The sequence below is a fragment of the Phoenix dactylifera genome, chromosome 2, assembly GCF_009389715.1.
Source record: "Phoenix dactylifera cultivar Barhee BC4 chromosome 2, palm_55x_up_171113_PBpolish2nd_filt_p, whole genome shotgun sequence".
NCBI lineage: Eukaryota > Viridiplantae > Streptophyta > Magnoliopsida > Arecales > Arecaceae > Phoenix > Phoenix dactylifera.
This window is the reverse complement of record NC_052393.1, coordinates 7152129-7178509: the sequence shown is the minus strand read 5'-3', so window position 1 is coordinate 7178509 and position 26381 is coordinate 7152129. Positions and strand designations below refer to the sequence as shown.

The 26381-nt window shown below is 38.0% G+C and overlaps 1 protein-coding gene across 1 annotated transcript; it reads right to left on the bottom strand.

Moving 5' to 3' along the window:
• Positions 1-157: 157 nt before the first annotated feature.
• LOC103703577 (regulator of nonsense transcripts 1 homolog) lies at positions 158-26381 on the bottom strand. The gene is made up of 29 exons (XM_008786484.4): positions 25715-26381; positions 23357-23608; positions 23105-23275; positions 22864-22914; positions 22571-22663; positions 22334-22429; positions 22111-22161; positions 21911-22029; positions 21296-21404; positions 20971-21093; positions 20810-20881; positions 19968-20039; positions 19819-19885; positions 18820-18962; positions 18661-18732; positions 18450-18578; positions 16150-16305; positions 15924-16037; positions 15736-15834; positions 15588-15665; positions 12845-12979; positions 9278-9352; positions 9007-9124; positions 8428-8804; positions 8283-8345; positions 8125-8196; positions 1257-1385; positions 1021-1140; positions 158-949 (listed from the first exon to the last, which is right to left on the bottom strand). The coding sequence occupies exons 1-29, from the start codon at positions 26222-26224 to the stop codon at positions 827-829; spliced, it is 3789 nt and encodes a 1262-aa protein (XP_008784706.2). The 5' UTR covers positions 26225-26381; the 3' UTR covers positions 158-826.

The window sequence follows — 26381 nt, the reverse complement described above, 5'->3', positions numbered from 1 at the left end:
CTTGGCAATGATAACGACTAAAATTGTCTATGTTCGAGGCTTGGAGCTCTTTATGTGTTCAAAAAATCTGACAAATCTATGAAAACTAGTATTTTTCACAATAATGAGATCTGGCAGGCATAACAAAACAAGCAACGAGAGTGAGATTCACAAGAAAAATGCGAAGCAAACCACCCATTCATCTGCAATTCTGATTAGGAAAGCTTGTTTGATGTTTGGAGCAGTAGACCCTTTACAACAATTCTTTGTAAATATTATAAAACAACCCATCCATGAAATTCGTTATGTAAATGTAATCAACATGTAAGCATGCAAATGATCGGAAAGGATCAACAACTTTCAGCAATGCTGCACACTATTTTTCTGCAGATATTCCTGAAATCATGCAGGTGGACGACAGCTCATCTTCAACAAAACCTACCCAAGGATTCCAGAGATATGTATGCACAATGAACGCTCACCAGCAGAATTTCCACCATTTGCAACATAGGCAGAAAGAACTGCCATGACCCCTTCCATCTAGGCACAAGATGCTTCCTCCAAATCGCAACTTCTATTAACACAACTAACATAGCTTCAGGAAGAAAAAATGGGGTAATCCTTTCGTCAGCGCTGGCTGTGCCCGACGCTAGTGGCAATTGCCATCTCAAACTTCATGCCCACCATCAAAATCACCTTATAACTAGTGTGCCATGATGTAATTGTGAGAAGCAAACCCCTCCAACCTGCAGTTTGTCATGCACAAGACTGCAGAGGCATGTGTCAGCACAACCATGTTGCCGGACGCAAAGAACTTATCCCATCACAAATAACATCCCCCTGTAGCTCAGCCATTGTAATGAAGTTTCTGGTTGGGCGAGCTCTGACTTTGCGGATGTGGAGGTTGCAAATTTTGAGGCTGAGTGTTGTAATGAGCGAAGGGTTGAGAATAGAGAGGATTCATCAGGCCCTGAACAACTCAAATAATTAGGACTTCATAATTTACAAAGAAAACAAATTAAGAATTCCAGAAATGAGCACCTGCGATTGAAGAGGACCAGGTCCAGTCATGCTAAAATGGCTCTGAGACGACTCATCCTGTGAAGGGTCATTGATTCCTGCTTGGGTTAAAAGACCTTGCGACCCATGAGGCATGTAGTCCTGGATAAAACATTAATGAAGATTCAGCCAAGAAATGAAGGATAAAAACACAAGACTCTTTTCAGGAGCTCATTTAATTGGGCAGGAACAGAGGAGTGATTTTGGAGTCCACCTACCTGCGATATGAAATCATTTCCGGTGCCCAAATGGGAATATCCTGGCTGTGAATTCTGGTTCAAGTAACTCCCTGGGAATCCAGCCTGTCCTTGAGCAACATAATCAACACCATAACCACTCTGAGAAGCCTGTACAATGCAGCAGAAAATTGTTTCACTTGAAGCACGATCTAGAATCCAAGCAACATAAATGCTGCAAGGGCTTTCTAGAGGAGTAAAATAAAAGGTCATTTGATTGAAACATCACGTTCAAAACAGACATTTGGGAAAAGCACAATAAAGTCATTTAAATATGAGCACTCCACAGCCGGTTTGTTTTATGTTGCTTTCTAAAAAAGTCCTTTCTGTAACTTTTAAAAGCCAAAGTACGTCCTGTTGAAAGTAAGTGTTTTGCTACAAGAAAGTCAACAGTAGTTCTAGGAAAAGCTAAAAAAAACTAGCTTCTAACTTCTTTTGTTGTCAACAGTAATTTAAAAAGCAGAAGCTGCACCAAAAACACCCCTAAACTCCTAGAAGAAAGTACCACTCAAATCTAAGTTGTCACCAGAGATCAAGGTTTGAAATGAAATACTGTAGTGTCATGTCTCGGTAATGTACAAACTGCAATGTGCCTTGATATCTACTCATGGTTCATCCTATGTTTGAAATACCGTGGTATGGTACAATCTACACCCTCAGAACACCACCATATGGGGAGTTCATATTGTGGTACAGTCAGTTTTAAAAATTTTGAAACATTGCATACTTATGCAAAAAATACACATCTCAAACAGCATGATAGAAAGTCCTAGATAAGCATATCATATCATGATATATGCACTTCAAAAAAAAAAAAAAAATCATCCACTAAAACTTGCAAAATGCTAGGAACAAAAAGCATCTAAATTCTCTGAAAAAAAAACATATATAAGAATAATTATCAGATATGTAGAACATGAAGGTAAAGTTTCACAGTACAGGCAAACATGACTGAAGCGCATTGCAGATTAAAAACATAGGGCAAGTCACGCACTAAGTTCCAGCATAATTCTACTGAGAGAATCAAAAATGAGGCAACCAGCATTGTTGACAAGTCATACCAAGAACGCTTATAAGACATATAACAGGTATTAATTATCAAGCAGAAAATACAAATGATCTGACATATCTAAAGTAGGCATACCCAAAATCAGCACCATTCACAAGTCGTACTAAGAACATCTATATGGCATGTAACAAAGTATTAATTATCAAGCAGCAAATACATATGATCTGACATACCTAAAGTTGCTAGATGCACCCAAGGCAAAAAAATTGAAACTCATAATCAAGTTGCCAAATTTCTAAAATACACAACACACAGGCTACACTATTTCCAGGTTAATTGAAAACATATGCATTGCAAACCAGCTGAATGCCTGCTGGAATATCCATGCCATGATTAGGAACTATCAACATTAAGGTACAATTACTACTATCATGGGTATGTATAATACTCCTTTTATCACGTCTCATATCATAAATTTGCTAAAGATAATGCTCCAGCATGTTTGTGCCTAGGAAAATCATGAACTGTAACCCTTCCAAAGCACTCACCCACCTAAAGAAATTTTCTGGGATGAGCAATGTTACTTGTCCGACATGGTTCAAATATTGCTTCTTCAAAATTATAATGGTACAAGTGCACAATACTAAGGCCAGATAGTATGTTCAAGCCAGATTAGGAATCAAAATATTTTAAGAAAACATGGAAAATTGTGAAATGAAAACAAAAGCTTGTTGTAGTTGAAAAACAGCCCAAAAGCAAAAAGGACAATGGGCCTGGGAAAACATTAAAAAGAAAGACAACAATGAGAAATGCCTGAAAAATATAATGGTAACATCTGGTATGATAACGAAATACAGAACAATCCTGCACCCTTCTTCTTCTTCTTCTCCTCAAATCCCATGCAACTCTTATTAGACCATATTCAAATAAAGAAAATGAAATAAGTGAGAGGTACACAGGGCAGGGCAGGGTGTGATCAGCCGATATTGAACTCCGAGGTGGCTATCTGCTATCTAGTATTATCCATCAGCAAATTTGAGAACAATGTCCAAATATAAAAAATAGAAAGAACACGTATCAATATAAAAATTCAAAGAATCAAGATGGGTTTTCAGGAAGTTTTTTCATTTAGGGCGTGCTTGGATGCAATTCCCATGGTTCTCCATGGGATTGGGGTATTTCCATGGAAGTCATCAACCTCACAGAAATAGAATAATCAAGTCTGTTACAATAAGATTTTAAAGATCCAAAAAACTATTGAAAGAAACAGATTCCTCAAGAAAAATAAAATCCACTCATTTTGGATTTTTATTTCCCACATTTGGCGAGCAAGGTGCATCCCACTATTTCTCAAAACAAAACAACACCCAGTTGAAGCCAAGCAGCATGCTCCCTCAGCCCATCCTTACCTCATCTGCCCTCTAATCTTTCCATCTTTTACTCAAATGGGTACTTCGGCTTCTGATTTGCAGGCATGAGCCTACCAATCCCCCACCCCACAAAAGTGGAAAAAAGGGGGCAAAAACATGTTTGGAATTAAGGTGGGTTGAAAAAGGAAAAATAATTGGAATTAAAGTGGGATGAAAAAGGAAACAAAGAAGAAACAAGTTTTTTATGGATAATTAAAGAAGAAATAAGATAAGAAAGAAAGGAAGACGACGAAGAGAGGGTTATATTCTGGATGTGTCCACGTGCCGAGATATCTGTCATCATACCTCCTTTTGGCTTTTCTTTGGGAATGGCCATTTCTTCAATGTATCTGCATGTGATTGCTATATGGGTTAGGGAAGGAACGGTGCTCAAGTTTTTAGTGCTTTCCCCCCTTGAGATAAGAGTTTTGCTCGAAATAAGAATATACTTTCCTATTTCAACTTCATTGCTTCCCTTCGACAACAAAGAATGCTAGCTGTTCTCTTGTTTGGAAAACTTGATGCACCAGCTTGCAATATAGTTGTGTTGGACTTGTTTTCAAATATTCAAGATTTCTAAACTTTCTTTAGGTTAACATAATTTTGTATGCCCTGTCATTATTTTTAAAGAAAGAAAGAAATTGAAGATAAAACTAGATTGAAGTGGTAAGACTGGACCTAGAGATTCTTGCATAAATAATTGAATTTTAACCATATTATATGGTTGCTAAAGAATTCAATACCAGGACTCAACAGCCGAAAGTCTTGTTGATCCTTGTCACGATATGTTTTATTTCTCAGGATACTATAGTGATTCCTTTTTAATTTCCCTTTTAAGCTACGATGAAAGCTTTAACCTGAAAGACTAGTTAAGTAGCCAATTTCAAGTCAAGCTAGATTATAGTCCAGTGTTCGACTAATTTTGATTATGATAACTTTTTCTGGCACATTTTCCTAGAATTAGCCAAACAACAAATACCAAAAGATACCATGGTCAAAACTTTCTTGGTTTTCCCTTCCAGCATCATTCTAATCCTACATTTTTTTTAATTCTTTGGTAATTTTCATCCAAATATCCAAACAGGTCCTTAAAGGTTCCAACTTTCAGGGACATGGTAACCAACATAATGGCTGGCGTAGGGGGTTGCGGGAGCAACCTCTAAGTCCCACTGAAAAGACATCCAATAACATGTACATTAATGAGAACCTGACTTATTATAAGCCCAATTTGAAAAGAAAATTAAAACAAATTATTGTGATCTAAATAATCAGGGAACGAGCAGCCCATCCCTAGAATTGCTGTGACCAATGGTCTTGTATTGAAGAGTTAGAGAGGTCTATAAACGATTGTGGTCTCGCATAATAAAGATTGCGAGTCAAACCACAGCATGTTGTGTTTTGAGGCATGTTGGGCCTCGGTCGGAGGGTGCAACCTCTCTTACATGTATGTCTTCGACATTCGACATTATAAAATGTGATTTCACATGATTAGAAGACAAAACAAGAGTATGGATGTGAGGCCTAGCCTCACTGGGCCGCCTGTTGGCCCGACCCGACACCAAGGGAAGGCCCTCTTCCCAGAACAGGGCAGAGCCCTGTTCAACCATGCGGAGGAGGAAGAGTCCTCCACCGCAAACACTGTCGGAGGCTAGGATAAGCCTAGCCTCCACTCCGATCGAGTCTATCCGTCGTGATTCTCGTGGCGGAGCAATGGCCCCAGGCTTATCTCTTTAGAATTTTTTTTCCTATAAATTCCCCTCTTCCTCCGCAATTGATCCACCTTTGAGCTTCGCTGAGCCTTCTCTTCCCTCTCCTCCCTCCTTCTTCGGTGCCCAGCTTGCCACCCCGACAGAGTACCGCCTTAAGCCCCCTTTCCCCTCTGGTTTTGTCTGAGCGCTCCGTTACCTCTGTTCCGAGATCTTCCCCTGTTTCGAACTCCGCCGCCGCTAGCCACCGGACCGAGCCGCTTTCGGATGAGATCCACCACCTCCGTCGCCGGTAAGCTCCCTTCCCTCTGCTTTTCGATTCTTAGCCGAATCGAGCCTATTTTCCCTTCCTCTGTTTCAGGCTAAATCGAGACTGCTCTCGGTCTTCCCTCCTCGTCGGACGCCAAAGCTGCCGACGGGTGCCGGCTACTGTCAATGGATGGTCGTCGACCACCAAGGCTTGGCCGCTGCCAGACCTTCTTCCCCGGCCAATTCCTCTCTTCCCCCTTTCCCTCTCTTCCTTCGCAACTTCTTCTTCTTCTTTGTTTTTATTTGTTTTTCTTCCCATTCTTTTATTTATTTATTAAATCCCTATAAATATATGGCATCTGTTGTTCTTCCCTAAAATTACTAATTGCTCTTCCTGGCCCATGGTCAGATGTTGTGATGGTTTATGCTACTATGACGAACAAAATTCAGATCCCTGACAGAACCCGAGCTGAGATTCTCTCTCCTCTCCCTTTTTCTCCCTCTAGACAGGCTCAGGGATCCTCGTGCAGGCCTTGTTATTCTTATTCTTGTTGCTCGGATCTAAGTCGACCCAATTTGGAGATCCTAGACTGCCCCGGCATACAAGCAGTAGAACGGCCCATTACCTCAACCTCAGCTAATTTGGCCACTTTTGATCTTCACTTGACCTGTTGAAACTTTCTTGCTCGGACCGACCTAAGCAGTCGAGCACTGCCACACAACTGACCTAATTTGAGGGCATGAGGTCGTTCTCCAGTAGTGTTTGATTTTAACTTTGCATGACTTATGGAATGATGATGAAATTCATGATGTAAAAAAGGTGCACCTGACCCATCTAACTAAAGTGGAATTTTGAAGTGATAAGAGATAAGAAATCTAATGCTTCAAAGCAAAAATTGCCGAACCGGTACCAGATGCCGTACCGGTCGGCGCTCGGACCGGTTCAAACTGAACCAAACCAAACCGGTTGGCTTGGTTCGGCAATCCTTGGTCTGGTTCACACACCCGCACGCCGTATTTTTATTTTTTTGGAAGTTCTCTCTTTTCAAAATTTTTCTATGAATTTAAGTCTAATTTGATTTTTTTGTTGTTTTCTTGATGTTTTTTATGCTTTCTGATGTTTCTATGATCCCGGTTTAAGCTAGATGATGTTTTTTGATGTTTTCTGTAGCAAAATTAACCGAACTTGGTGCAAACCGACTGGTTTGCACAGAGTCCTGGCCGAACCGTACGAAACCATCCAGTTCGCTCTTGTATCAGCCGAAATTCCTGTGGTTCTAACCTCATAAGGACCGAAACTGTTTTCCATGCACGAACCGACCCGGTCTGATCGGGCGATACGACCCGATTTGGCAATCCTTGCTTCAAAGTATGTTTTTCGAATTTTTGGTAATATGATAATTATTTGATTAAATATTGATTATGATATCTGTTTTATACTTAGTTAAATAGGTCAAACATGTTGATGTTAAAATTGTAATTATTTTAAAATATACTGTGTTATGTTTCGAAATCTGAAAAATGTGAAAAATCTGTTATATAAATATGTATTATCAGCACAGCTATGATCTGTTCTGGCCCTGCTAATGGGAATTATTCGTTGGCCCTGTCGATTTATAATCTGTGAGAAACTGGTTTCGACACCGCGCCACCGGTGACTAAAAATAGTGGTTTTGGCACTTTGTGCATTCTGACCCATGCCACTACGTTACGTGGCCATAGTTTGATTTCTGACTTCTGATTTCTGTTATGGCATTTCTTGTGAAAGCTATAGTATATTTCAAAAGCAATATGCATTATTTGAGCAATGATTTATTTTCCAATCAATATTGTGTTTTTAACTAAATTATTTGGCATGCTTTAACCCCACTTTATGGTATTATATTGCTTACTAGACTAGTGTAGCTTATTATTATGTCTCTGTTTTTCATATTCGGATACATGATTGCTCGGGACTTGGGGAGTGCGCTAGTTCTTTCGAAGATACTTTCAGTCATTAGAGTTTTAGTCGGTCTAGTTAGAATATTTTATTTGGATTATGTTAGTAGTTAGCAATTGTTGACTTGTGTCACCTTGGAGATATTGCAAAATTTATTTGAATAAGATGTTGATTACGTAAATTTTCAGAAATAATTTTTGTTTTGATATGATCTGCAGCTTTGCATGCCTGTATGGTCCACTATATAGCTGTGCGGCGTCTATCGCGCTCCGGATTTGGGGCGTAACAATGAAAGGGGCAGGTAAACATCTTCAAAGAAAAAAATGGAGTTGCTTTGGTTGATGAAAGCCCAACATAGATGCACGGCAACCCACATCGTTCCTCACATGCAACTTGCATGCGATATAGATAAATAACAAAAAGAAATTACAGTGGAACCTGTCCTCCATTAAGATAAGTTATCATTCAAATTTCACATTGAATTTATTAATGGACCTTTAGAAATCCAAAGAAAGAAAAATGCAGAATAATTACATACCTGTGTAGAGAAATCCGTAACATTATATGCAACATGTGATCCTTGACTTTTAAAGTCATCCGCCAAAAAATCCTGATAAACAAGGGTAAGTCCAACATTTGGCAACACTAACAAAGAACCAGAATAAAGAGAAGCCTAATCTGTGTGTGCACATCTACCTGAGACATGCCACCCATAGAAAATCCTTCACGAAAAGTTTGACTGAGACCTTGAACCGGTACCTGGAGGAAAGTAAGCACAAATTCAAAATGCAATCAAATATCTACGACTGGAATGTTGGATAGTGGAAAGAAGGTGGGAAACCTGTGTCATTAGTCCTGTCTGGGATAATGGACCCCCAGCAGAAGGCTGACTGTTTGGATTGTCCAAGGCAGGGAAATTAAAAGCAGAACCGATACCACCCAAAGCTTGTTGGGAGGTTTGCTGATGTGCAAGGTGGCCACCAATAGGGCCACCAGCATGACCACGACCGGTCCCAAAACCCCTATTCCCAGGTTGCGGGACCTGTGAAACAGCTCCGATAGGTCCATGAATAGCTCCACGAGTTGGAATTGCATATGGCTGAGAGTGGGGGCCTCCAGGGAAAGGTGGAACAGGGATTCGAGATAGAGGATATCCCGCTGGGTGCACACCAGGCTTATGAGTACCATTTTGCGGACCAAATGGCATATAAGAGTGACCTTATTTGCATAAAAGTCGAAGAATTAGGAGAGCAAAATAGCAAGATAATAAAGCCTGTTCATACATTCATAAAAGCAGCATACTTGACATGAGAGACACAAAAGTTTGAGACAATGTAATGAAAATGCTCAGCCTCTGGTGAATGAAATTCGGATCAGATATGAAGCATATCTACTCATCCAACAGGTTTAAATAGCATACCTTTACCGCGTCCACCCCTCCTGTCAGCATTAGGGCCTGAAGAACTGATGGACCCAAAGTTATCAGAATGCATGATCCCTGGACCACCCCCAAGGAAAAGTCTACGGTCACTGTAAATCTGTTGGGCATCAAAAAAATAGCGATTAGGACATTATTTCCAATCAAATGCTGGTTCAGCAAGAAATAACATGTCACTATACAGATCTAATTGAAAAGAGCATTGAAAGTCAAGAAAATGCCATAAGACATCCTTTGGGTGTGGGCAACAAACCTTTTTGGGCTTTTGAAATTGTATCATACTTTGCTTCAAGTTGTTCAGAGGCCCTTCTACGAGGCATTCATGCTCCTGTGAACATAAAATTATTAGAAAGAGTCGGCTGCACCTGCATGTGCTTAGTAGTTAAATTCTGTGTGGATATGGGCATGAGAGTTTGCTCACCACACATAACCAAGAATCCAATTCGACAAGAGGAACAAAATTAGGTCAGGACATGTAGAATAAAGAACAATATCAATAATATTGTATTCATGATTTTTATGGATTCTTTTATATTGTAAGATAAGATAATTAATGCAAACTATTTCTTAAAACAGTCCATCCTCTGCATACAATCAAAAAAGTGCTTCTTAGTTTCTGAGTTCCAAATTGTTCCCAAATGATTATTTTATAGTTTTACTGTGGCATTTTGTAATGAGTACATAGAAAAGTGAGTTTTCAGGAGATCTTATAAAGTGCACACAAGAACTCTGTTGTCCCAATTGTACCAATCCATAAACCATAAAATCAATGAATTTGATAAGCATCTGAAGTTTCTGGCACAGCAAACTTGCAGATACATATTGACTGGGAAAATTCAGGTTGGATATGAGAATCCATGCGGCACTGAATCAAAGGCTTCGGCAAGCAACGGCAGCATCCCAAAAAATCCATTTAGAAGACCCACAAAAAAAAACACCTTCAATCATCACTAATTTTGATAGGCACTTAGTTAACAAATAGTGATGAAGAAATTTATATAAATAATCTAACTGGTGCATTTCCTTCATGATTTATGTTAAAACATTTAATTTTAGTTCAACCTCCACCAAATTCATGAAATGAATAACACTGCTCCAAAGGTAATTTTCACTGTGGCTAAATTATTGTCTAGTGAAACAAAAGACAGTGAAATGACCAATAAAGACAGCCCAACCAGAATAAAAAAGGTTAAGCATTGTCAATATTATTTTCTTCAGACGACAGCCAAACTATATGCCACCAAATTGTCTGCATCAATATTTTCAGATTCGTAATTTTGACTTCCACTGAATTTCTTAATGCACTCTGAGGGTGTTCTTGGTCGCGTCAGAAAGATCCAACCTTTTCCTTGGATACATGACTCCAGTTTACAAAGCATCCACAAAGATCAATCCTCCAAATATTACAAAGGTGTCCCAAGCAAACCGTTTCATATAAGCCTAAAGGTGCAATTACATGCTAAACATTTCTTTAGGTCCATAAAGTCTTCATAAGTAGGGGTCTTCATAAATAATTCTGAAGGCAAACCACCTTCAAGGGGAATTCTATAGTTGAACCACATCATCCCAAAAGTAATTTTCCAAAGAGCTTCCCTCCTCTGGAAAGCAAGTTTAACACATTTAGTGAGATGAATGAGTTCACCACGGGAAAAATTATCAACTACAGAAATCTATGCTAAAATATCCTAGCTTATGAACATAGATGTATGAATTCACCTAAGCAGATAACAATAATTTCAACCCAAATATAATCAAAAATGTATATATAGAGCATATTTTAATTGTTTCTGCATAGCTAGCTCCTATAACCAATAGCAAGGTCCGCAAAATCAGTACCGGTAACTGTACCAATAAATTACTGATTATCGTACTGTCGGTATGGTATGCACCTATACCAAGATAGGCTTTCAACACTTTGTTCCCACTCCAACCATCCAAAACCGGGCGGTATGGGTGGTATTGAGAAGTTTCGCTTGGTACGGTAGACTTTGACCAACAGGTTTCAAACACCAATTGACAAAAAGATCTCAAATTCTCAACTTTCTTTATAATACTGGTTTTAACCAAACATCATTGGTACTTACCAACAGTGAATCCCAATCAGTCCTCCAATTATCTTAACAAGAACAATTGATCAGCACTGAGAAACTACCAATGGTAATAGTGTTTGTTCCAATTAATCAATTTTGCTTAAATCCCAAGTTGGCCCCGAAGACTGAGAGAAGAACCAAATTCGCGATAGCAGAGGCATCTTCCAAGTTAATGTTGCTTTCATTATGCATTGACAGGCAATGAGAAAATTAACATTATTTCATCTACCTCATGTGAAACCACTCCCACTTTCTCAGAAAGGATGTCAAGTTCTCCATCAACCTCTCAATCATAACCTTATAATTTCCTAGACATCACATAATAGACTAACAAGTTTGAAGTTCTTGAGATTGAGAATTCACCTCCTAGAAAATTGATACATAGTGCAAGAGATAAACTTACAGCCTCTTTAGATGCCCGAATAATCCATCCACCAGTAAATTACAATTGGTAGTTGTCACCACCTCAATAGTGCGATGGAAAGAACCACTGGACAGGTTTGGTTGGCCTCCAAGCACTCAGAAACCTGCTTTTTTAGAGATAATAGATTCCATTGAAAAGATGGTTTTCATTACCCTATATAACAGGAATTTAGGAGCCCAAGATTTCCCTCATCATAGAAGAATATCTCTCTGCCCAGATAAACAAGGGACCAAGCTTGTTCTATTTACTATATTATACGAAGTTCATGTAAAAGCCCACCAAGAAAACAAACTGCATGAACTTCTATCAGCACTAATAAGAAAAAAGCTGGACACCCCATCTCCAAGCACTCTTAATCTCCTTGACCAATTATAATCATGCTGGATTTAGTTCATTCGACACAACCTAAGCATTAGTGAAAAATAATGGGGTTGGGCAACTTAGAGAAAACAAAACTGTAGAAACAAATTTAAAGAAGGGATGGTGTGGCTTTGCATGCTTCGCATGGGCACCTAAAGAGGCATGCAACACATAGCACATGCAACAAGGAACACACCCATCATTTTTATTTCATTCATGCATGGTATGTCGTACCGTACCAAACCGGACAGTACAGGACATACTATACCATACCAGTTCAGTATCGGTATGGAAGATGAAATTGGACAGTATGAAGCATATCGTATTATACCAGTTCGGTGCCGGTATACGGTACGAGAGGTGTACCGACACTCGGTACGTTGTACCAGCCCCATACTGTACCGTATCAACACGGTGATAGTGCAACACCGGTACAGGGCTCGGTACCGAGACGGAATACATTGCATTCAAGGGAATCAAAAGTTCATATAATGAATTTTGTGACTTAATCTTATGAACCTTCATCTCATCATGAAAATGATGTAGTCAATGTTTAGACTTAGAGTATTTCAAGAAATTGTTGTTATTAAAGAAATTAAAAATCAACAAGAAACAAACTTGTGAAAAATGATTAGTCCTAAAATTCAAATATGCTGTATTAAAAAAATGCATAGACATATGAAGCTCATAATATAACATGTAATCGCTAGCTCATATAAAATCAATCCATTTGGAGGATGCAAGTCATGACTCAACACAAGATTGGCAGTCATGCAAGCCTAAAACATATGCTTGACATGCATATGCAACCTTCAGCAAAAGAATAAACAAATTGGGCATAACTAAGCATCTTAAAAATAAATAGCACAATCAAATATTTTATTCTTTTGCCTATATTCCTGGTTGTGTAATAATTATATAGCTAAACGGATATGAGAACAGGTACCTTGTAATGTGTCAATAAGCTATTCCATAATGGTTGTTTGCTAAGGACTTTCGGATTCCCCAAAATAACAATGCCATAACGAGCTCGAGTTAGTGCAACATTCAATCTGCGAGGATCATTAAGAAATCCAATACCCTGAAAAAAATACAAACAAGGAGCAAACACCAACAATCTCAAATGTTAACATTACATAAACTAGCAGCCATACCCATAGCAAATATAGTTATCCAAACAGAAACGATTTTTTAGTAAAATTGAAAAGCCGATGATATGAAATTCAAGAAATCCAGAGTCCCTCCTTGATCCTAAAAGTTCTACAGCATTAACTGCAAACTCTGCAAGACAAGTACTAATCTTGGGATTTCAACCAGCATAACCTTATTGATCTTCAAGAGCCTATCAAGGTTGCTACAATCTGGAGCAAATTTCAAATATGGCAGTGCAAGAAATGTTTTACCAGCCTATTAGCTGGAATTGTTGAAAGTGTTAACCATAGGCATGATGTAGGCATATTGCAAGCCATCAATAATTACATTCTTATCCAAATATATTGTAGATACAGCCCGGCAATATGCCTTAGAAACCAGGAGTCCCAAAGAATACTGGTGACCGCACACAAGATGTTCTTCAATGCAAATGTTACAGTAAGTTAGAGTTTGATACCTATATGAAGAGTTTATGCTAAAATATAATATAATGTGTTATAGAAAAGTGATTTATGCTCATCTGAATACTTTCTAGCTATTACACAAAGGCCTGAAGTTGTGAACCTAATGTTCAAAGTTCATCATTCTTTATGTGCACTTTATACACGATGGTTAATGAGACACTGTAGAAGATTTGACGTAACTGCAAAATTATAAGAAGGGAACCACAAAGGGAGAATTGGACAGTAGTAAGGGAAAAGAGATATCCAGCAGGGCACATACTAAATGTGGTTTTTCCCATTTGGAACAAAGAGCCATTTATTTTCACATATTTGATGATGTCTGGCTCCTACTCAAATCTGGGTGCACAATGGCATATTTAAAGATCCTTTTTCTTTTTTATTACTTTAATAGTTTTTGGATATGTTAACTGAGAATATGCCAACTCCAAGTTAAGGCATCTATCATCACAAAAGTAAAAAAAACAAACAAGTTCGATGTTGAGATTCTAATCAACTATCAAGATCTCTCAAAGCAATTTGGGCCTCCCAACCATGATATAAGGTCTTCCACAACATCTTAACATTCAACTTTTCAAGCCTTTTGAGATATTGGTACAAATCTTGAAGTCAACTATAGATGAAGCAAAATATGTCACTCTTTCCACAATGAATGCATAGGTAATCTGGCATCAGACTGCTAAGAATTTTTATATGACATACCCCTACTCCAGGTCCTGTTTGTTCCCCCTGCATCCAACTCCAACTACGCACCACTCCCTATCCTCATCAACTTTTCAGACCTTGATATACAGACCCACTATAAAAATGCTAGCTATTTGTGAACAAGATGTACCTGGTAAGTAGGCATTCCTTTTCTCTCTCCTCGAAAACCAGATTCTCTCTTTCAACTCTAGAAGGCATATATCAAACACATGCAAGCTCACATGTGTTTGAGTTCTAACTTCTAACATGCAAAATTGCATTAATTGAAATGTATCAAATACCATCAAGCTACATTTTCCATATTTTTGTATGAAAAATATACATTCCACAAATACACAAGCTAGACAAAGTGCAAACTCATATTCAACAAGACAAACTAATGGCTGACAATCACCTATTTTGTTTTCCTGGTCAAAAGCCTGTGAACTTGTTATATCCTTGCACTCACCAAACTATCTCAAGAATTAGCCTGTTTGGAAGCTTTTTGGGATACAAACTAGATGAATTAAAAAAATCACGCAATGTAGATACATTAGGGAAAGCATATAGCTTATTAACTAGGCTCCAATTCAAATAGGTCTGATTCAATTATCTCAATATAAAAAATACTTCAAATATAATAATGTACCTTAAAAGTCACCCAACGATTAATTGCCATAAAAGGTAGATACACGCAATTTCTGATTCACCAAAGTACAGCAAATGGATGCATTATCGATCACCTTCAGTGCTCATATTTTATTTTCTTAGTTAAAAGAGATTTAAATTCAACATATCCTTGCAATTACCAAAGCAGCTCAAAATTTCGGCTCTTAAGAAAGCTCGGCCCAAACAAGCCAGTGAGATTTTACTTTCTTCAGTAGAGATGTGCTAGGAAAGACTGTAACTTATAGGTAGCCTCCTACTCATACATGTCCAACTAAATTATCTAAATGCAGATTATATTTGATAAATGACTAAGTAGATTAACATATAATTAACTTATTATGACAAGCATTACTCTAATGTCATCCAATGGCATCAAGTGCAATTAGCAATGGACAGAATCAACTGAACAAAAAACCTTTCTGAAGCATTTTCTTCATGAAATGGAGATTGATAAATTAATAGCCTAAATCAATCAAGAAGCTCCAAGTATCCACTGTACATAAACTTCAGAGTAGAAAATTCCTCCTCATTCATTGCATGTCTGATTTAAGACCAAACTATGATTACAGTTCATGTTAAGGCCATTGCACCAAATTATGTAAATTATCAAATCAAATGAATGGTCCAAGAATAGGGTCAAATCCTTCAGATCCATTAACTAATAAATAAGATAATACCTGAAGAATCCACTAAAAAGATTACAATTAAGGAAAAAAAATCAACCTGATGTTCATTGCTCCGTACGCAAGATAAAATAATGTAATCTTTTTCTCTACCCTGGAAGGAGTCCACACTGGCAACCTGCAAGGAACATACATGTTGAAGTAAAACAATCTAAAGGGCAACTAACACAGTGAAGATTGATGTTAACCTCAATTTCCTTATAGAGCTGTTGCCTAAGAGCACCATTCCTTGACATGTAATTAACGATATACGCCCTTTGCCCTTCATATGGCGTTATAACACCGATCTGCATGATTCCAAAGAAGATGAGTATCAACAATAAAGGCAAGGATATAGTAAAATTTATGTATAAAGGTATCAGAGAAGCTTGACCACCTGACTAGGAATGACACCACTTCTCAAAAATGTTGTAACAATTTTTTCAACATTTGCAGCCTCGGTTCTATTTAGGTAAGATGTTCCACTTGCACTTATCTCCTCTTGTCCCATCTAGAAAAGAAGATGCAGTTTTAGCAATTTCCAATCTAGACCCTCCATAACATAAATTGCTGAAAGTGCACAAATGGATAACAAAGACGTTAGGAACAAAGATATCAGATACCTGGACATAAAAGAACATAGGACGATTGGGGACCGGCCAAGGAAAATCAATGCCAGATGATTGCCTTTCATTTATTGTCACTCCATTTTGAAGGGTGCCCTCATAGAAGCTATTAGAAGGAAATTCTGAGAGGGAAGGATGCATCCGATATTGGACCTGCAAATTCAAACAAGCTTAGGAGTCGATAAATAATCTCCGAGTCGAACAACAAGAAACATATGACCGCAAGCAGTGGTCTGATCAAGTGAATAGAAAACTAATTTACATCAAATAACAGCGGAAAGAATTGCAAAGAGTGCATCTCGCCACGAGCATACTAGGGAATTCAAAAAATAAGTCTTAGAATATTCTTCAGCATCTGCTTAATTAGATAATTCTTTTCTCTCAATTTCTGATCTCTTCGGTGTCATGTGAAGTCTGCTACTTCATTCTTAGGAATGCCCGGTATGAATTAAAATAGGCAAAGTGATAAAGATGTTCGGGATGAAATTTAAAAGGAATACAAGAAATTAAGAATGGTCCACAAGAATGCATATCAAGAACAATTTCAACAAGGACATTCAAAACAATAGGCATTCACCTGACCCATCATGAATAATAACAACATTTCTAATGAAGAGACAGAAACTTGGGCGACAAAAACCTATTTTAAAATTAAACCATGGCACATGCTGAGTTGACATGGTGATGTAAACAACAAAAGAAAAAAAAAATAGATCCTTAATTAAGACCATTATGATGGAGATTATAACAGCATCTAATGTATGTACATATGCATGAATGCATGCATGCATTCAAATATGCAAATGTAAAGCAGGTCAAACAAAATCATTCTTACTGCCTTTATAACATAAGAAAGCTACTATATAACCATAGCATAGACATGTGTCTACTCTGGAATTGGCAGGCATAATAGACAACAAAACTTCCCGCACAATAATAAATTACTTGAAGCTTGTTTGATTTTTAGACAAATAAACAGCACAAGGATCCAAAAGCAATAAGATTTCTCACTATTAAAGTATTGCCAGAATAAAAGCTTTATCTCACAGCAAGAAGCTGCAATGGAGCCTTGTAAACAATTTCTTCCCAACACTTAGTATCAGCTGACAAATAAATAAAGGAAATGAGCAGTCAGCGTGGAAGCAGAAACTGCTAAAACATTCCATGTTCATGCTCCACCTTGCATCTAGTACCACCTAATTATAATCCCAACATTTTATTAAAGGGGCAACAGAAAGACTTTGAGGAGAAGTTTGTTCTACTCAGAAAAAGAAAAAGGGCCTGCTCTGCCTTAAAGATGCTACATGGACATTTTGGTTTAAAAGTACAAGAATTGCAGAACTATGAGACATGGGAACAGAGTACAGAAAGCATTCAGCATGGGACCACTTTTAACAGAACCAAATTAGGGGTCCCATATGAGATAGAGATGCATAAGAATTTTACATATTTCTAGTGTTCTTTAGCGATTTTTGAATATTTAAAATATAGCATGTTGGTATTTTGTTAATTAAGTAGTTAATTTGATTGAAACAGATGTTCAAAAGTTGATAGTAGGTCTGTAACATTATTCAGTTCTGTTACACCATAATTCACAAATAAAGATAAAAAGTACATTATGCAGTTGTAACCAAAAATAAGTTTCCAGTTCTAACCCGCTACAGCAGATCAGGGATACAACCTGAAATATAGTCCAACACCCATCAAAGAATAGACCTTGGCAGCAGCATACAAGGAAAATGGCAGCAAGCAAGAATAATATGTATTTTTGGAGCAGCCTGGCTTTTGGGGCAAAAATAGGTTTAACTCTTGTTTCAAAAAAGTCAGAAAAAACACTACATGCTTCTCATCATAACTTAAAAATCCATCTAATATACCAAGTAGACAAAGACTCTATAAGATTTGATAAGAAAAAGGGATATATCAAAAAATGACTACAGCATTTTTCGGAAGGGAAAAAAACTAATTTCTTTCCAGTATTAGTTGAGAATTTTACTAGTAAAAGTCAAAGGTTCAAAAAATGTAAAGGTCTTTGCTAGTGGTTTTGTCCATGCTTTTATAAAATCTTCATCGGTCCAGAAATCTTCTTGTTCAATGATTCTGTTGTTCGCACCTCAATATCAAACACATGGCAGAAACAGTGGTCAAGAGTCATGACAAATAGAGTCATGACTCATGACAAATAGAACTGGATATGCACAGGCCTAATCAAAGAAGACAATGCCCACTTAAACAGCGAAACAGCAGTCACTTCCCTGAAGTGCAAAAAAACCTAAAATAAAGAACAGAGGTTTCACCTGCAGTCTGAATGGTTTAAGTCCAAGAAGTACAAGGCGCTCAAAAAGAGACTGCGCTAACCCAGCACGAGCTGCCTTTTTACACATTATCACCGGACCAAGCTGACAATGATCTCCGACAAGAACAACCTAATTCAAATATTGAAAACAGTTCAGAAAACAAGTCTATGAAGATTAATGCATCCTAATATTAATTACTATCATCACCTACCTGTTTGACCCCGAGAACTAAGGGAATAAGACACTCAGGTTCTGTTGCTTGGGTAGACTCATCAATAAGAACCTGAAAATGAAATCAGTATCAGGTTATCATACAATTCTATATCATTTGTGACATGAAACTTGAATATTTCAGCATAACATAATCCACCTGGCGGAATCGGAAATTTGCCAGTCGAGGATCTCCAGCACCAACGCAGGTGCAACAAATGACATCAGCATTCTGTAATATCTCCCTCTCAGTGGCCCTTTTCAATGCCTTAAACTTTTTCTCATCACTGCTCGACAATTCACCTGTAAAGGCACAAAATAACTTCATTTCCCACTTCCTCATCATAGGTAAGATAATTTAATCCTGGCATGAATACTGCTGCCCCTATTATAAATTAACACATGGCAGTACAAGATAATCCCATGCTTTGAGAATTGGAAATTTAAAAATGTGCTCTTCTTTTTACTGAAAGGCATTTCGAGAAGATCGTAATGGCAACAAATGCTCTAGAATGAGCTTCCAGCAAAAATAAAAAATAGGGAGTCAAGGAAAAAGCATGGAAAAAGTTAATGGTAAAGGTGCTTAAAAAACAACTGAAACAGTTAGAAAATGAAAAAAAGAGATGCCATAGAGATCGGTCTTTTTGGTCCAACAGGTTCTGTCCTCAGTATAGCACCGCAAAATAAAACTCATTCGAGCATCAAGGGTTCTAGGAATCCAATATAAACCGGAGAACAAGAAGATCTCTTAGTTTAAGAGGAGGAAGGTTAGATGGGAAGGACAACCTCTTTTAGCCACTTAACACGAGACTTTCTGCAAAGATTGATTCTTGAAGAAAAGCTTTATCTAGGGTTTGGTTTGTTAAGGGGCAGTCATTTTGTCAGAAGTCCAAGATAGTTATAGCCCAACTTGAGATTTCAAAACCGCATCCTCAGGTCGCCTGATGTTCTGAAACAAGGCACCAAGAAACTACCCATTCCATGGCTGGAGAATGCCTTTCATTGCAGCTTTTTGAAAAAGATGAAATGAAAGATGATAAGACAACAGGGGATTCCATTCCATTATAAGAATAACAAGGAATACTTTGCAAGTACATTCTACAGAATGACAAACTAAAAGACAACAGGGGATTCCGTTCCAGTGAATAATAAGGAATACCTTGTTCATCCTTTAGCAGTTGGAGCTTATGAAGTTCACTCTTTTCAGATGTATCAAGATGTCGAACCTGCAATATGAAGAGAATATCAGCGATATTACCTGCAAACCCCTTGTGAAAGTTATTTAAAAAGAAATACAAACTAATTTACCTGATAGTGAAGTGTCAGATGCTCAACAGGAGACATAACAGCTTCTCTTGATTTGGCACAAAGCCTAACCACCTATTGCATAATGTCAAAGGAAAATAAACGTTACCACAAAAATAACAACTTACTGGTAATGCCACCAATACCAAGAAATTCGAAAATATTTTACCCCCTAAATTTACATAGGTTGTGATGAACTAATCTTATACAACATAAGATAGAACTGTAAATATTGAATGATGGCTGTAAATGTTACAAGCCAAGGGTCACATTTGAAAAGGGGAAAGTTTATAAGTACCCAGAGAGCATGAAAAAAAATTGACAGATAAATATTATACAAAAGAAAAAGGAATTCTCAGTTCATTCCTGACAAAAGTAATAGTCAAAAAAGCAATTTGTACCAATTTTGAACAAAAGCATTTGTATAACATGCAAATTTTGTTGGGAATCATGAAAAATAAAACTTACTAAATCATGATCCTATGAGAAACAATATCAAATGGATATGTAACGCAAGCTTAATATTCAGAAATGTTTTTTTTAGCTATGTTGATATCCTAGCATCACCATCGTCTTCAAGTTCGACAAAAGATAAAAGAGAGGAATGGAATGGAACAAGCAAAATAAATAGCAGTATTCAAAATGAAAATTAAAATACATTGTTTAAGGCAACATGTTAGCATTATCATCATTTTCAATTCCATTAACAAATGTGTATTTCTTAATCATGGAAAAATGATATGAAAACTCACATAAGTATATATTAAGAAAACAACACAGCCAAAAACAAAGAGTAGAAGAAGAGATGCATTATAAATTAGTAAATATGTGTTAGGAATTTTAACCTTCAATCCTGTTGAACTTATCTTCTCAGCCAGTTGGTCAACAGCCACATTACTTGGAGCACATACCAGGACCTGAAATTAAACGAAACATCAAATATGATGAGCATGCACTCCATCTCAAAATGTCACATTAGCATTGCAAGTCATATGAAATCAATTACCTGCCCTTGTCCTTGTTTAGCCATGTGGTATACAATTGCAGCAGATGTGACGGTTTTCCCTGTGCCAGGGGGGCCTTGTATCAAACTAATTGGTTTCTGAAGGACGCTTTTCACAGCAAAAACCTGCATAGGGGGGAAATTCAAAATGAACATTAGTCACAGGTATGAAAAATATATTTCTCAGGAAAATGTTCCATGAACATACTGCAGATACAACAATGACATGCATAAATTTGACATAAAAAATAATCTTTAACAAATTGATTCGTAGATCTCTTCAATTTTTATGAAATCTAAAGAGACATCAAGTCAAAAACAAACATACTTGGGATGCATTTAGTTCTGGTAAGCCAGGGGCACCAAAGCGGCGGGGTAGCGTGTTACGAACTATTTGAAGTTCAACTTCATGACCTAAAAGGTGATGGTATATGTACCTGTACAGAGAAAGAAATTAGCATATACAACTAGCTATGCAGTTACCAAATAACTACAATCTACTACTGTGGCCACACTTCAACTTGCAATAATCCAACTAGCATACGACATAGTTCTAAAAGGTGGCCACATAAGGGCACAAATGGGATAGCCTGCAGGCCAACTATTACACTGTTCAGGCCAGGTTTCCAGGTTGGCCCTATTGAATTTGCAAATCCTTGACCCAGCATTGCCCAATTGCACCTATTAGGAGACATGGAGACAGTAACGCTTAGTCCAAGGCATGACCAAACATGTCAGGACCATTAGTCATTCTGCATTATGAAATGTTGTAACATCAAGTCATAGTGCATTTTGTAGGCACAAGCTTTGCAGAAAAGTTTTTCCTGCTCGTGGACACAGTTGCCATTTCATTTACATGGAACCATTTACGAAAACATGACATTAAAAAAATATAAATTACAGTTATTCATCGAAATTATTAAATAGCAGACAAGAAACTCACCCACTGGCACTAGTTTCATCCACGGCAAAAGTTTTCATTGCTCCTTGCATTCGATCAAAGCTGGTACTCTTCCAAACAAAATCTACACTAAATCCGTGGTTCACATCAACAGGAACTCCCTGATAAGCATAAAAGGCAAGCATGTAAAACAAAGCTAGAAGTCAAAATGAACACTAATGTATTTAATTTTATGGCCATACCTGATTAGCACGAAGTTCAAGTGCAACCTCCTCCTGAGCAGTTAGCTTGATCTGATGGCATTGTTACAAATATATGAGCACAGATAGTAAATATCGGGTGACATGAAGCGGCTAAAACAAGAAAAAAAATCAAGCAATATCCATAAAAACTTGAAAGAATGAATACACAAACTTAGATAACATATCCTTGTAAATACGTTCTATATCTTCTTCACAACCATACCACATGTCCCACAGACTGCCATGCAGGATGAGCTGCATCTCCTGAATAACGCAAACGCAACTCATCTCCCGGGACAAGCCTTAGTTCATTGTCTTCCTGTAAGATTATATATTGCTCTAAATGTCAGCTAAAAGAAAATGATTGAAAATCAAGAGGTACGTACACATAAAGCAGTAATATCACATGAAAACAAAATTTTCTACATGCCAGATAAATAGAAGAATTACTTAAAACAACCTTGGGGAAGACGAAGTAAGCAACGCGTTTCTTGTTAAGGCCAATATCCCATCGTACTGTCACGTTATCTTTACTCTGTGACTCTTTCATCGTCTACAGAATGAGTTCATCAACAAAACATAATCAAGAGAATTAATTACAAGATTAAATACTTAGTTCAGGACAATGCATAGCAATGATAATAGCCCATAATAATAAATTGGTAAGAGTAGAAACAGTTTCCAGATGCAATAGATTTCTATTCAACATTTGGATCCATGCCTCGGATAGCAACATAAAAATGGCACGCATACCTTATCATAATCAGCTTCAAGCTTGATGAGTGGTGCAAAGACATTTTGATACTGATAAAAGAAAGAGGGGACAACAAAAAAATATCATCAACCTCCTGAGACAAAACAGAATACTGAAGAAGACCAATTCTATCAAAGCTTTACACAAGCTTTAAGACAAACATTCAGATACAAACTATCATCATACAGAGTTTCAGTTTTAAATTTTCAAAGTTAAACTTGCACAAGTCGAATCCAGAACCTGATAAGCGTCTTCATACTTCAAAGCTACAGGCTGAGGCTCATCATCTACTCCAGGCTTCTCAAGATCTTCTAGAGCAGCATCAGGGTTTGTCTTCCACAGCTCTTCCACTTTGTTAATTTGCTGAGCACTGATATGCCGTGCTCTCAGCTGTTCCTGCTCAGAAGGGACCTGAAGACAGAGCCCAATTAATTATGAACCTTATGGGAAATGTGATACCCACATAAAAGATGAAAATGAAGATTAGCAAACCTTGACAAGCCATGGAAGGAAACACCGATCGTCAATGAGTGGACACCATTGGCTGAGATCCCAATTCATGTCTTTCAATGCATTGACACTCAAACAAGGCTCTCTGCACAAGAGCACTACAACACTCTCTGTTTTCGCAGAGATAAAGCCAAGAAGGAAAACATTGCGGCAGCCACAGTTATAGCATTCAAGAATTGTTTCTCCTAACGGGCTGTCTTTGTGGAGACAAACTTCCTTGTGTTTTGCTCGAACCTGGAGAGAAGAATAGAAATCTGTTATGAGAAGACTACTACTATCCTTCAGTAAGATAAAAGCCTAAATGATTGAGACAAATTTGCTTGTATAGCACTTCTAAATATTATTATCTGTTTCCAAATAAATCAAAAGAGGAGTGCAGTTCCCTATACTAAATTTTCCCCTATTTTCTCCTTGCTTGAACTTTTGCCAAGTCGAGAATAGCTTTATGATATACTCTTAATTTATATGAGCCTAAATTGCAAAGCAAAGATAAGGTTTCCAGTCTCCTATTCTCAGACCAAAAATAAGCATATGAATATGACAAATGACGTTAATTCTCCTGGAAGAGCTCCTAGCATTCAATTTAAACACCTGATAGAACTTATCTTCTGATAACAGGCTTCCTAAATTCAAAACAACCTTAAATGTGCATACCTGGACTGCAAAACAACATTCAGCATCTTACAGAAGACTGAAGTGAAAAATACTTCCATAGAGAGGTGAAGTGAAATCTAATGACTAATATTATTAACCAAACAATATATATGTATATATAGAGAGAGAGAGATCTTCCCAAAAAAAGTGCTAGGGATATCAAGTACACATATGCTCTGGACAATTTAACAGACATAATTTATCCACATAATCAACTTCAATTTTTTGAGGGATATTATGATACAGCCATTGGGAAGAAATGAGATGTCTGCATTAAAGAAATTTCATGAGGGAAGTAAGCATGAGTTATTCTTTCCCTTCTCTCTTTACTACTTAATCCAGCATTTTTCCTACAAATCCCACCCGATCCAACCAAAAAGCATTTTAATAACACAAGAGTAAGAGAAACAGAGAGTTGTGAGAGATAGAGTTACATAAGAATGGTGATATTCTGTGCACGTGAAACTTTGAACTGGTTATCTTTAATGAATGGATAAGAAAAGGAAGATTGTTTCAAAATTTCTTACACAGCTACCACTACAAGATGGATAAAAGTATCTCTGCCAGCTACCACTTCAAGCACCCCACCACCCAACCCACCCCAACACACCATGCACACATGCACCCTCTTTCTCAAAAGTTTCATCTCATGCTATATGCACAAGACAAATGAGAACAATATCTTAACAAAATCTCTGGTGTCAATGATAATTACATCTAACTTTTTAAATAATATTCAAGGTTTATGTTTTTGGCTAAAATGGATTAGCATCAGCTGAGACCATGCCAAAACTAACTACTAGGTTCGGATTTCAGTCAATTTCAGTGGAAGCTGATCAATAACAGTCTAGTTTCAGCCATTCAGTATTTGACCAATGATTCTATAAACTTTTTTGTCTTCAAATACCATTTTGGGATCATTTCTTGTTTCTTTACATATATATGCACAATCAACATTGATTCGGTCCATCTTAATTTTCTGGCTTGCAAGAAAGGGCTTTCACTATCATAATAGCCTTTCTCAGGTAATTCTCAAACAACCCAAGTATTATCAATTTTATTCACAATTCCACAAAAGCTACAAAACAATGCAAGACTAAAAAGAGTTCATTGACCATCAAGAAAGAACAGGAAACTATGAAAACGTCCCTATCAAAGATTGAATTGAACACAATTATAATAACAACTCCACTGGTTCAAGGAAACTCTGGCCTTCAGACCATATCAGTTATCTTGTTCCAACTAGATGTCGCAACAAGCACCGGATAATGGCAGACTGACTACTTTAAGATTCAACAGATCATAAAATTACTGCCGATTATGCATTGTTCCTTTCAAAGTTTAACTCACAAATCAACTAGAATAAAAGAAGAACTTTCTAAAAAAATGAAACAGAAACTAACCCTTTCTCCTTCATCTGGTTTTAGACCATACTAATTACAAATCCAAACAAAGTATCACAACTTGGACGTACAGATGTTAGCATTTTAAATACATTCTAACATTAGAATTACAATAAGATGACATTGATAGAGGAGAAAAGAAAGGAAGAAATCAAGAATTGTTAAAAAAAAGATACCAGCTAAGTTTTGTAGGAAATCAAGAATTCATGTGTTTTCAATAGCAAGAAATATCCGAGAGAGAGAGAGAGAGATACAGAAGGGCAAGGGATCTTTCACCACGCACCAGGTGATTGACGATGTGGGATCCCGATGTATTTCCCCTCGAGTTGCAGAACCATTTCCGGCACGACGGGATGTTGCACCTCACGACACATGCCGGATTCTGCACCCCACAATACCGGCACGCATGCTCTGAGAAATCCGCCTTCCCATACTCGTAATTCTCGTCCTCCACCGTCTCCTCGAAGCTAAGCCCGCTCATCCCCGCCGCGAGGGCATCGGCCGCCGCCTGATTGCCGGTCCCGCCCCTGCCCTTGGACGACGAGGCGGAAGCCGACGACCCCGCGCCGGCCTCGGGAGCCAGCCGATCGGCGGAGGGGGAGTCCGGCACGGCATCCGGCGCCGGCGGATGGGGCCAGGCTGGGGATCGGGTGGGCTGTGAGAGCTCTCGGAACTCGGGGTAGTCGTACTCGTCCCCCTGGGTGTTGAACTCGAGGAAGGTGTAGGCGTCGCCGCCCGTGTCGGGCTGCGACGCCGTCTCGTAGAGGTTGTTGACGACCGAATCGGCCGCCATGCCCACAGTTAGGGTTCCCGCGGGGGGCGCTCTCTCCCCTTCTGGATGGCGCGAGGGAGGAGCTAGGGTTAGGGTTTAGCCCGGCAAGGACAGAGAAAAACGACAAGAGGAGTTAATTGGGAGTTCGGTAATTTTGGAGATCTATAGATACCGGAAT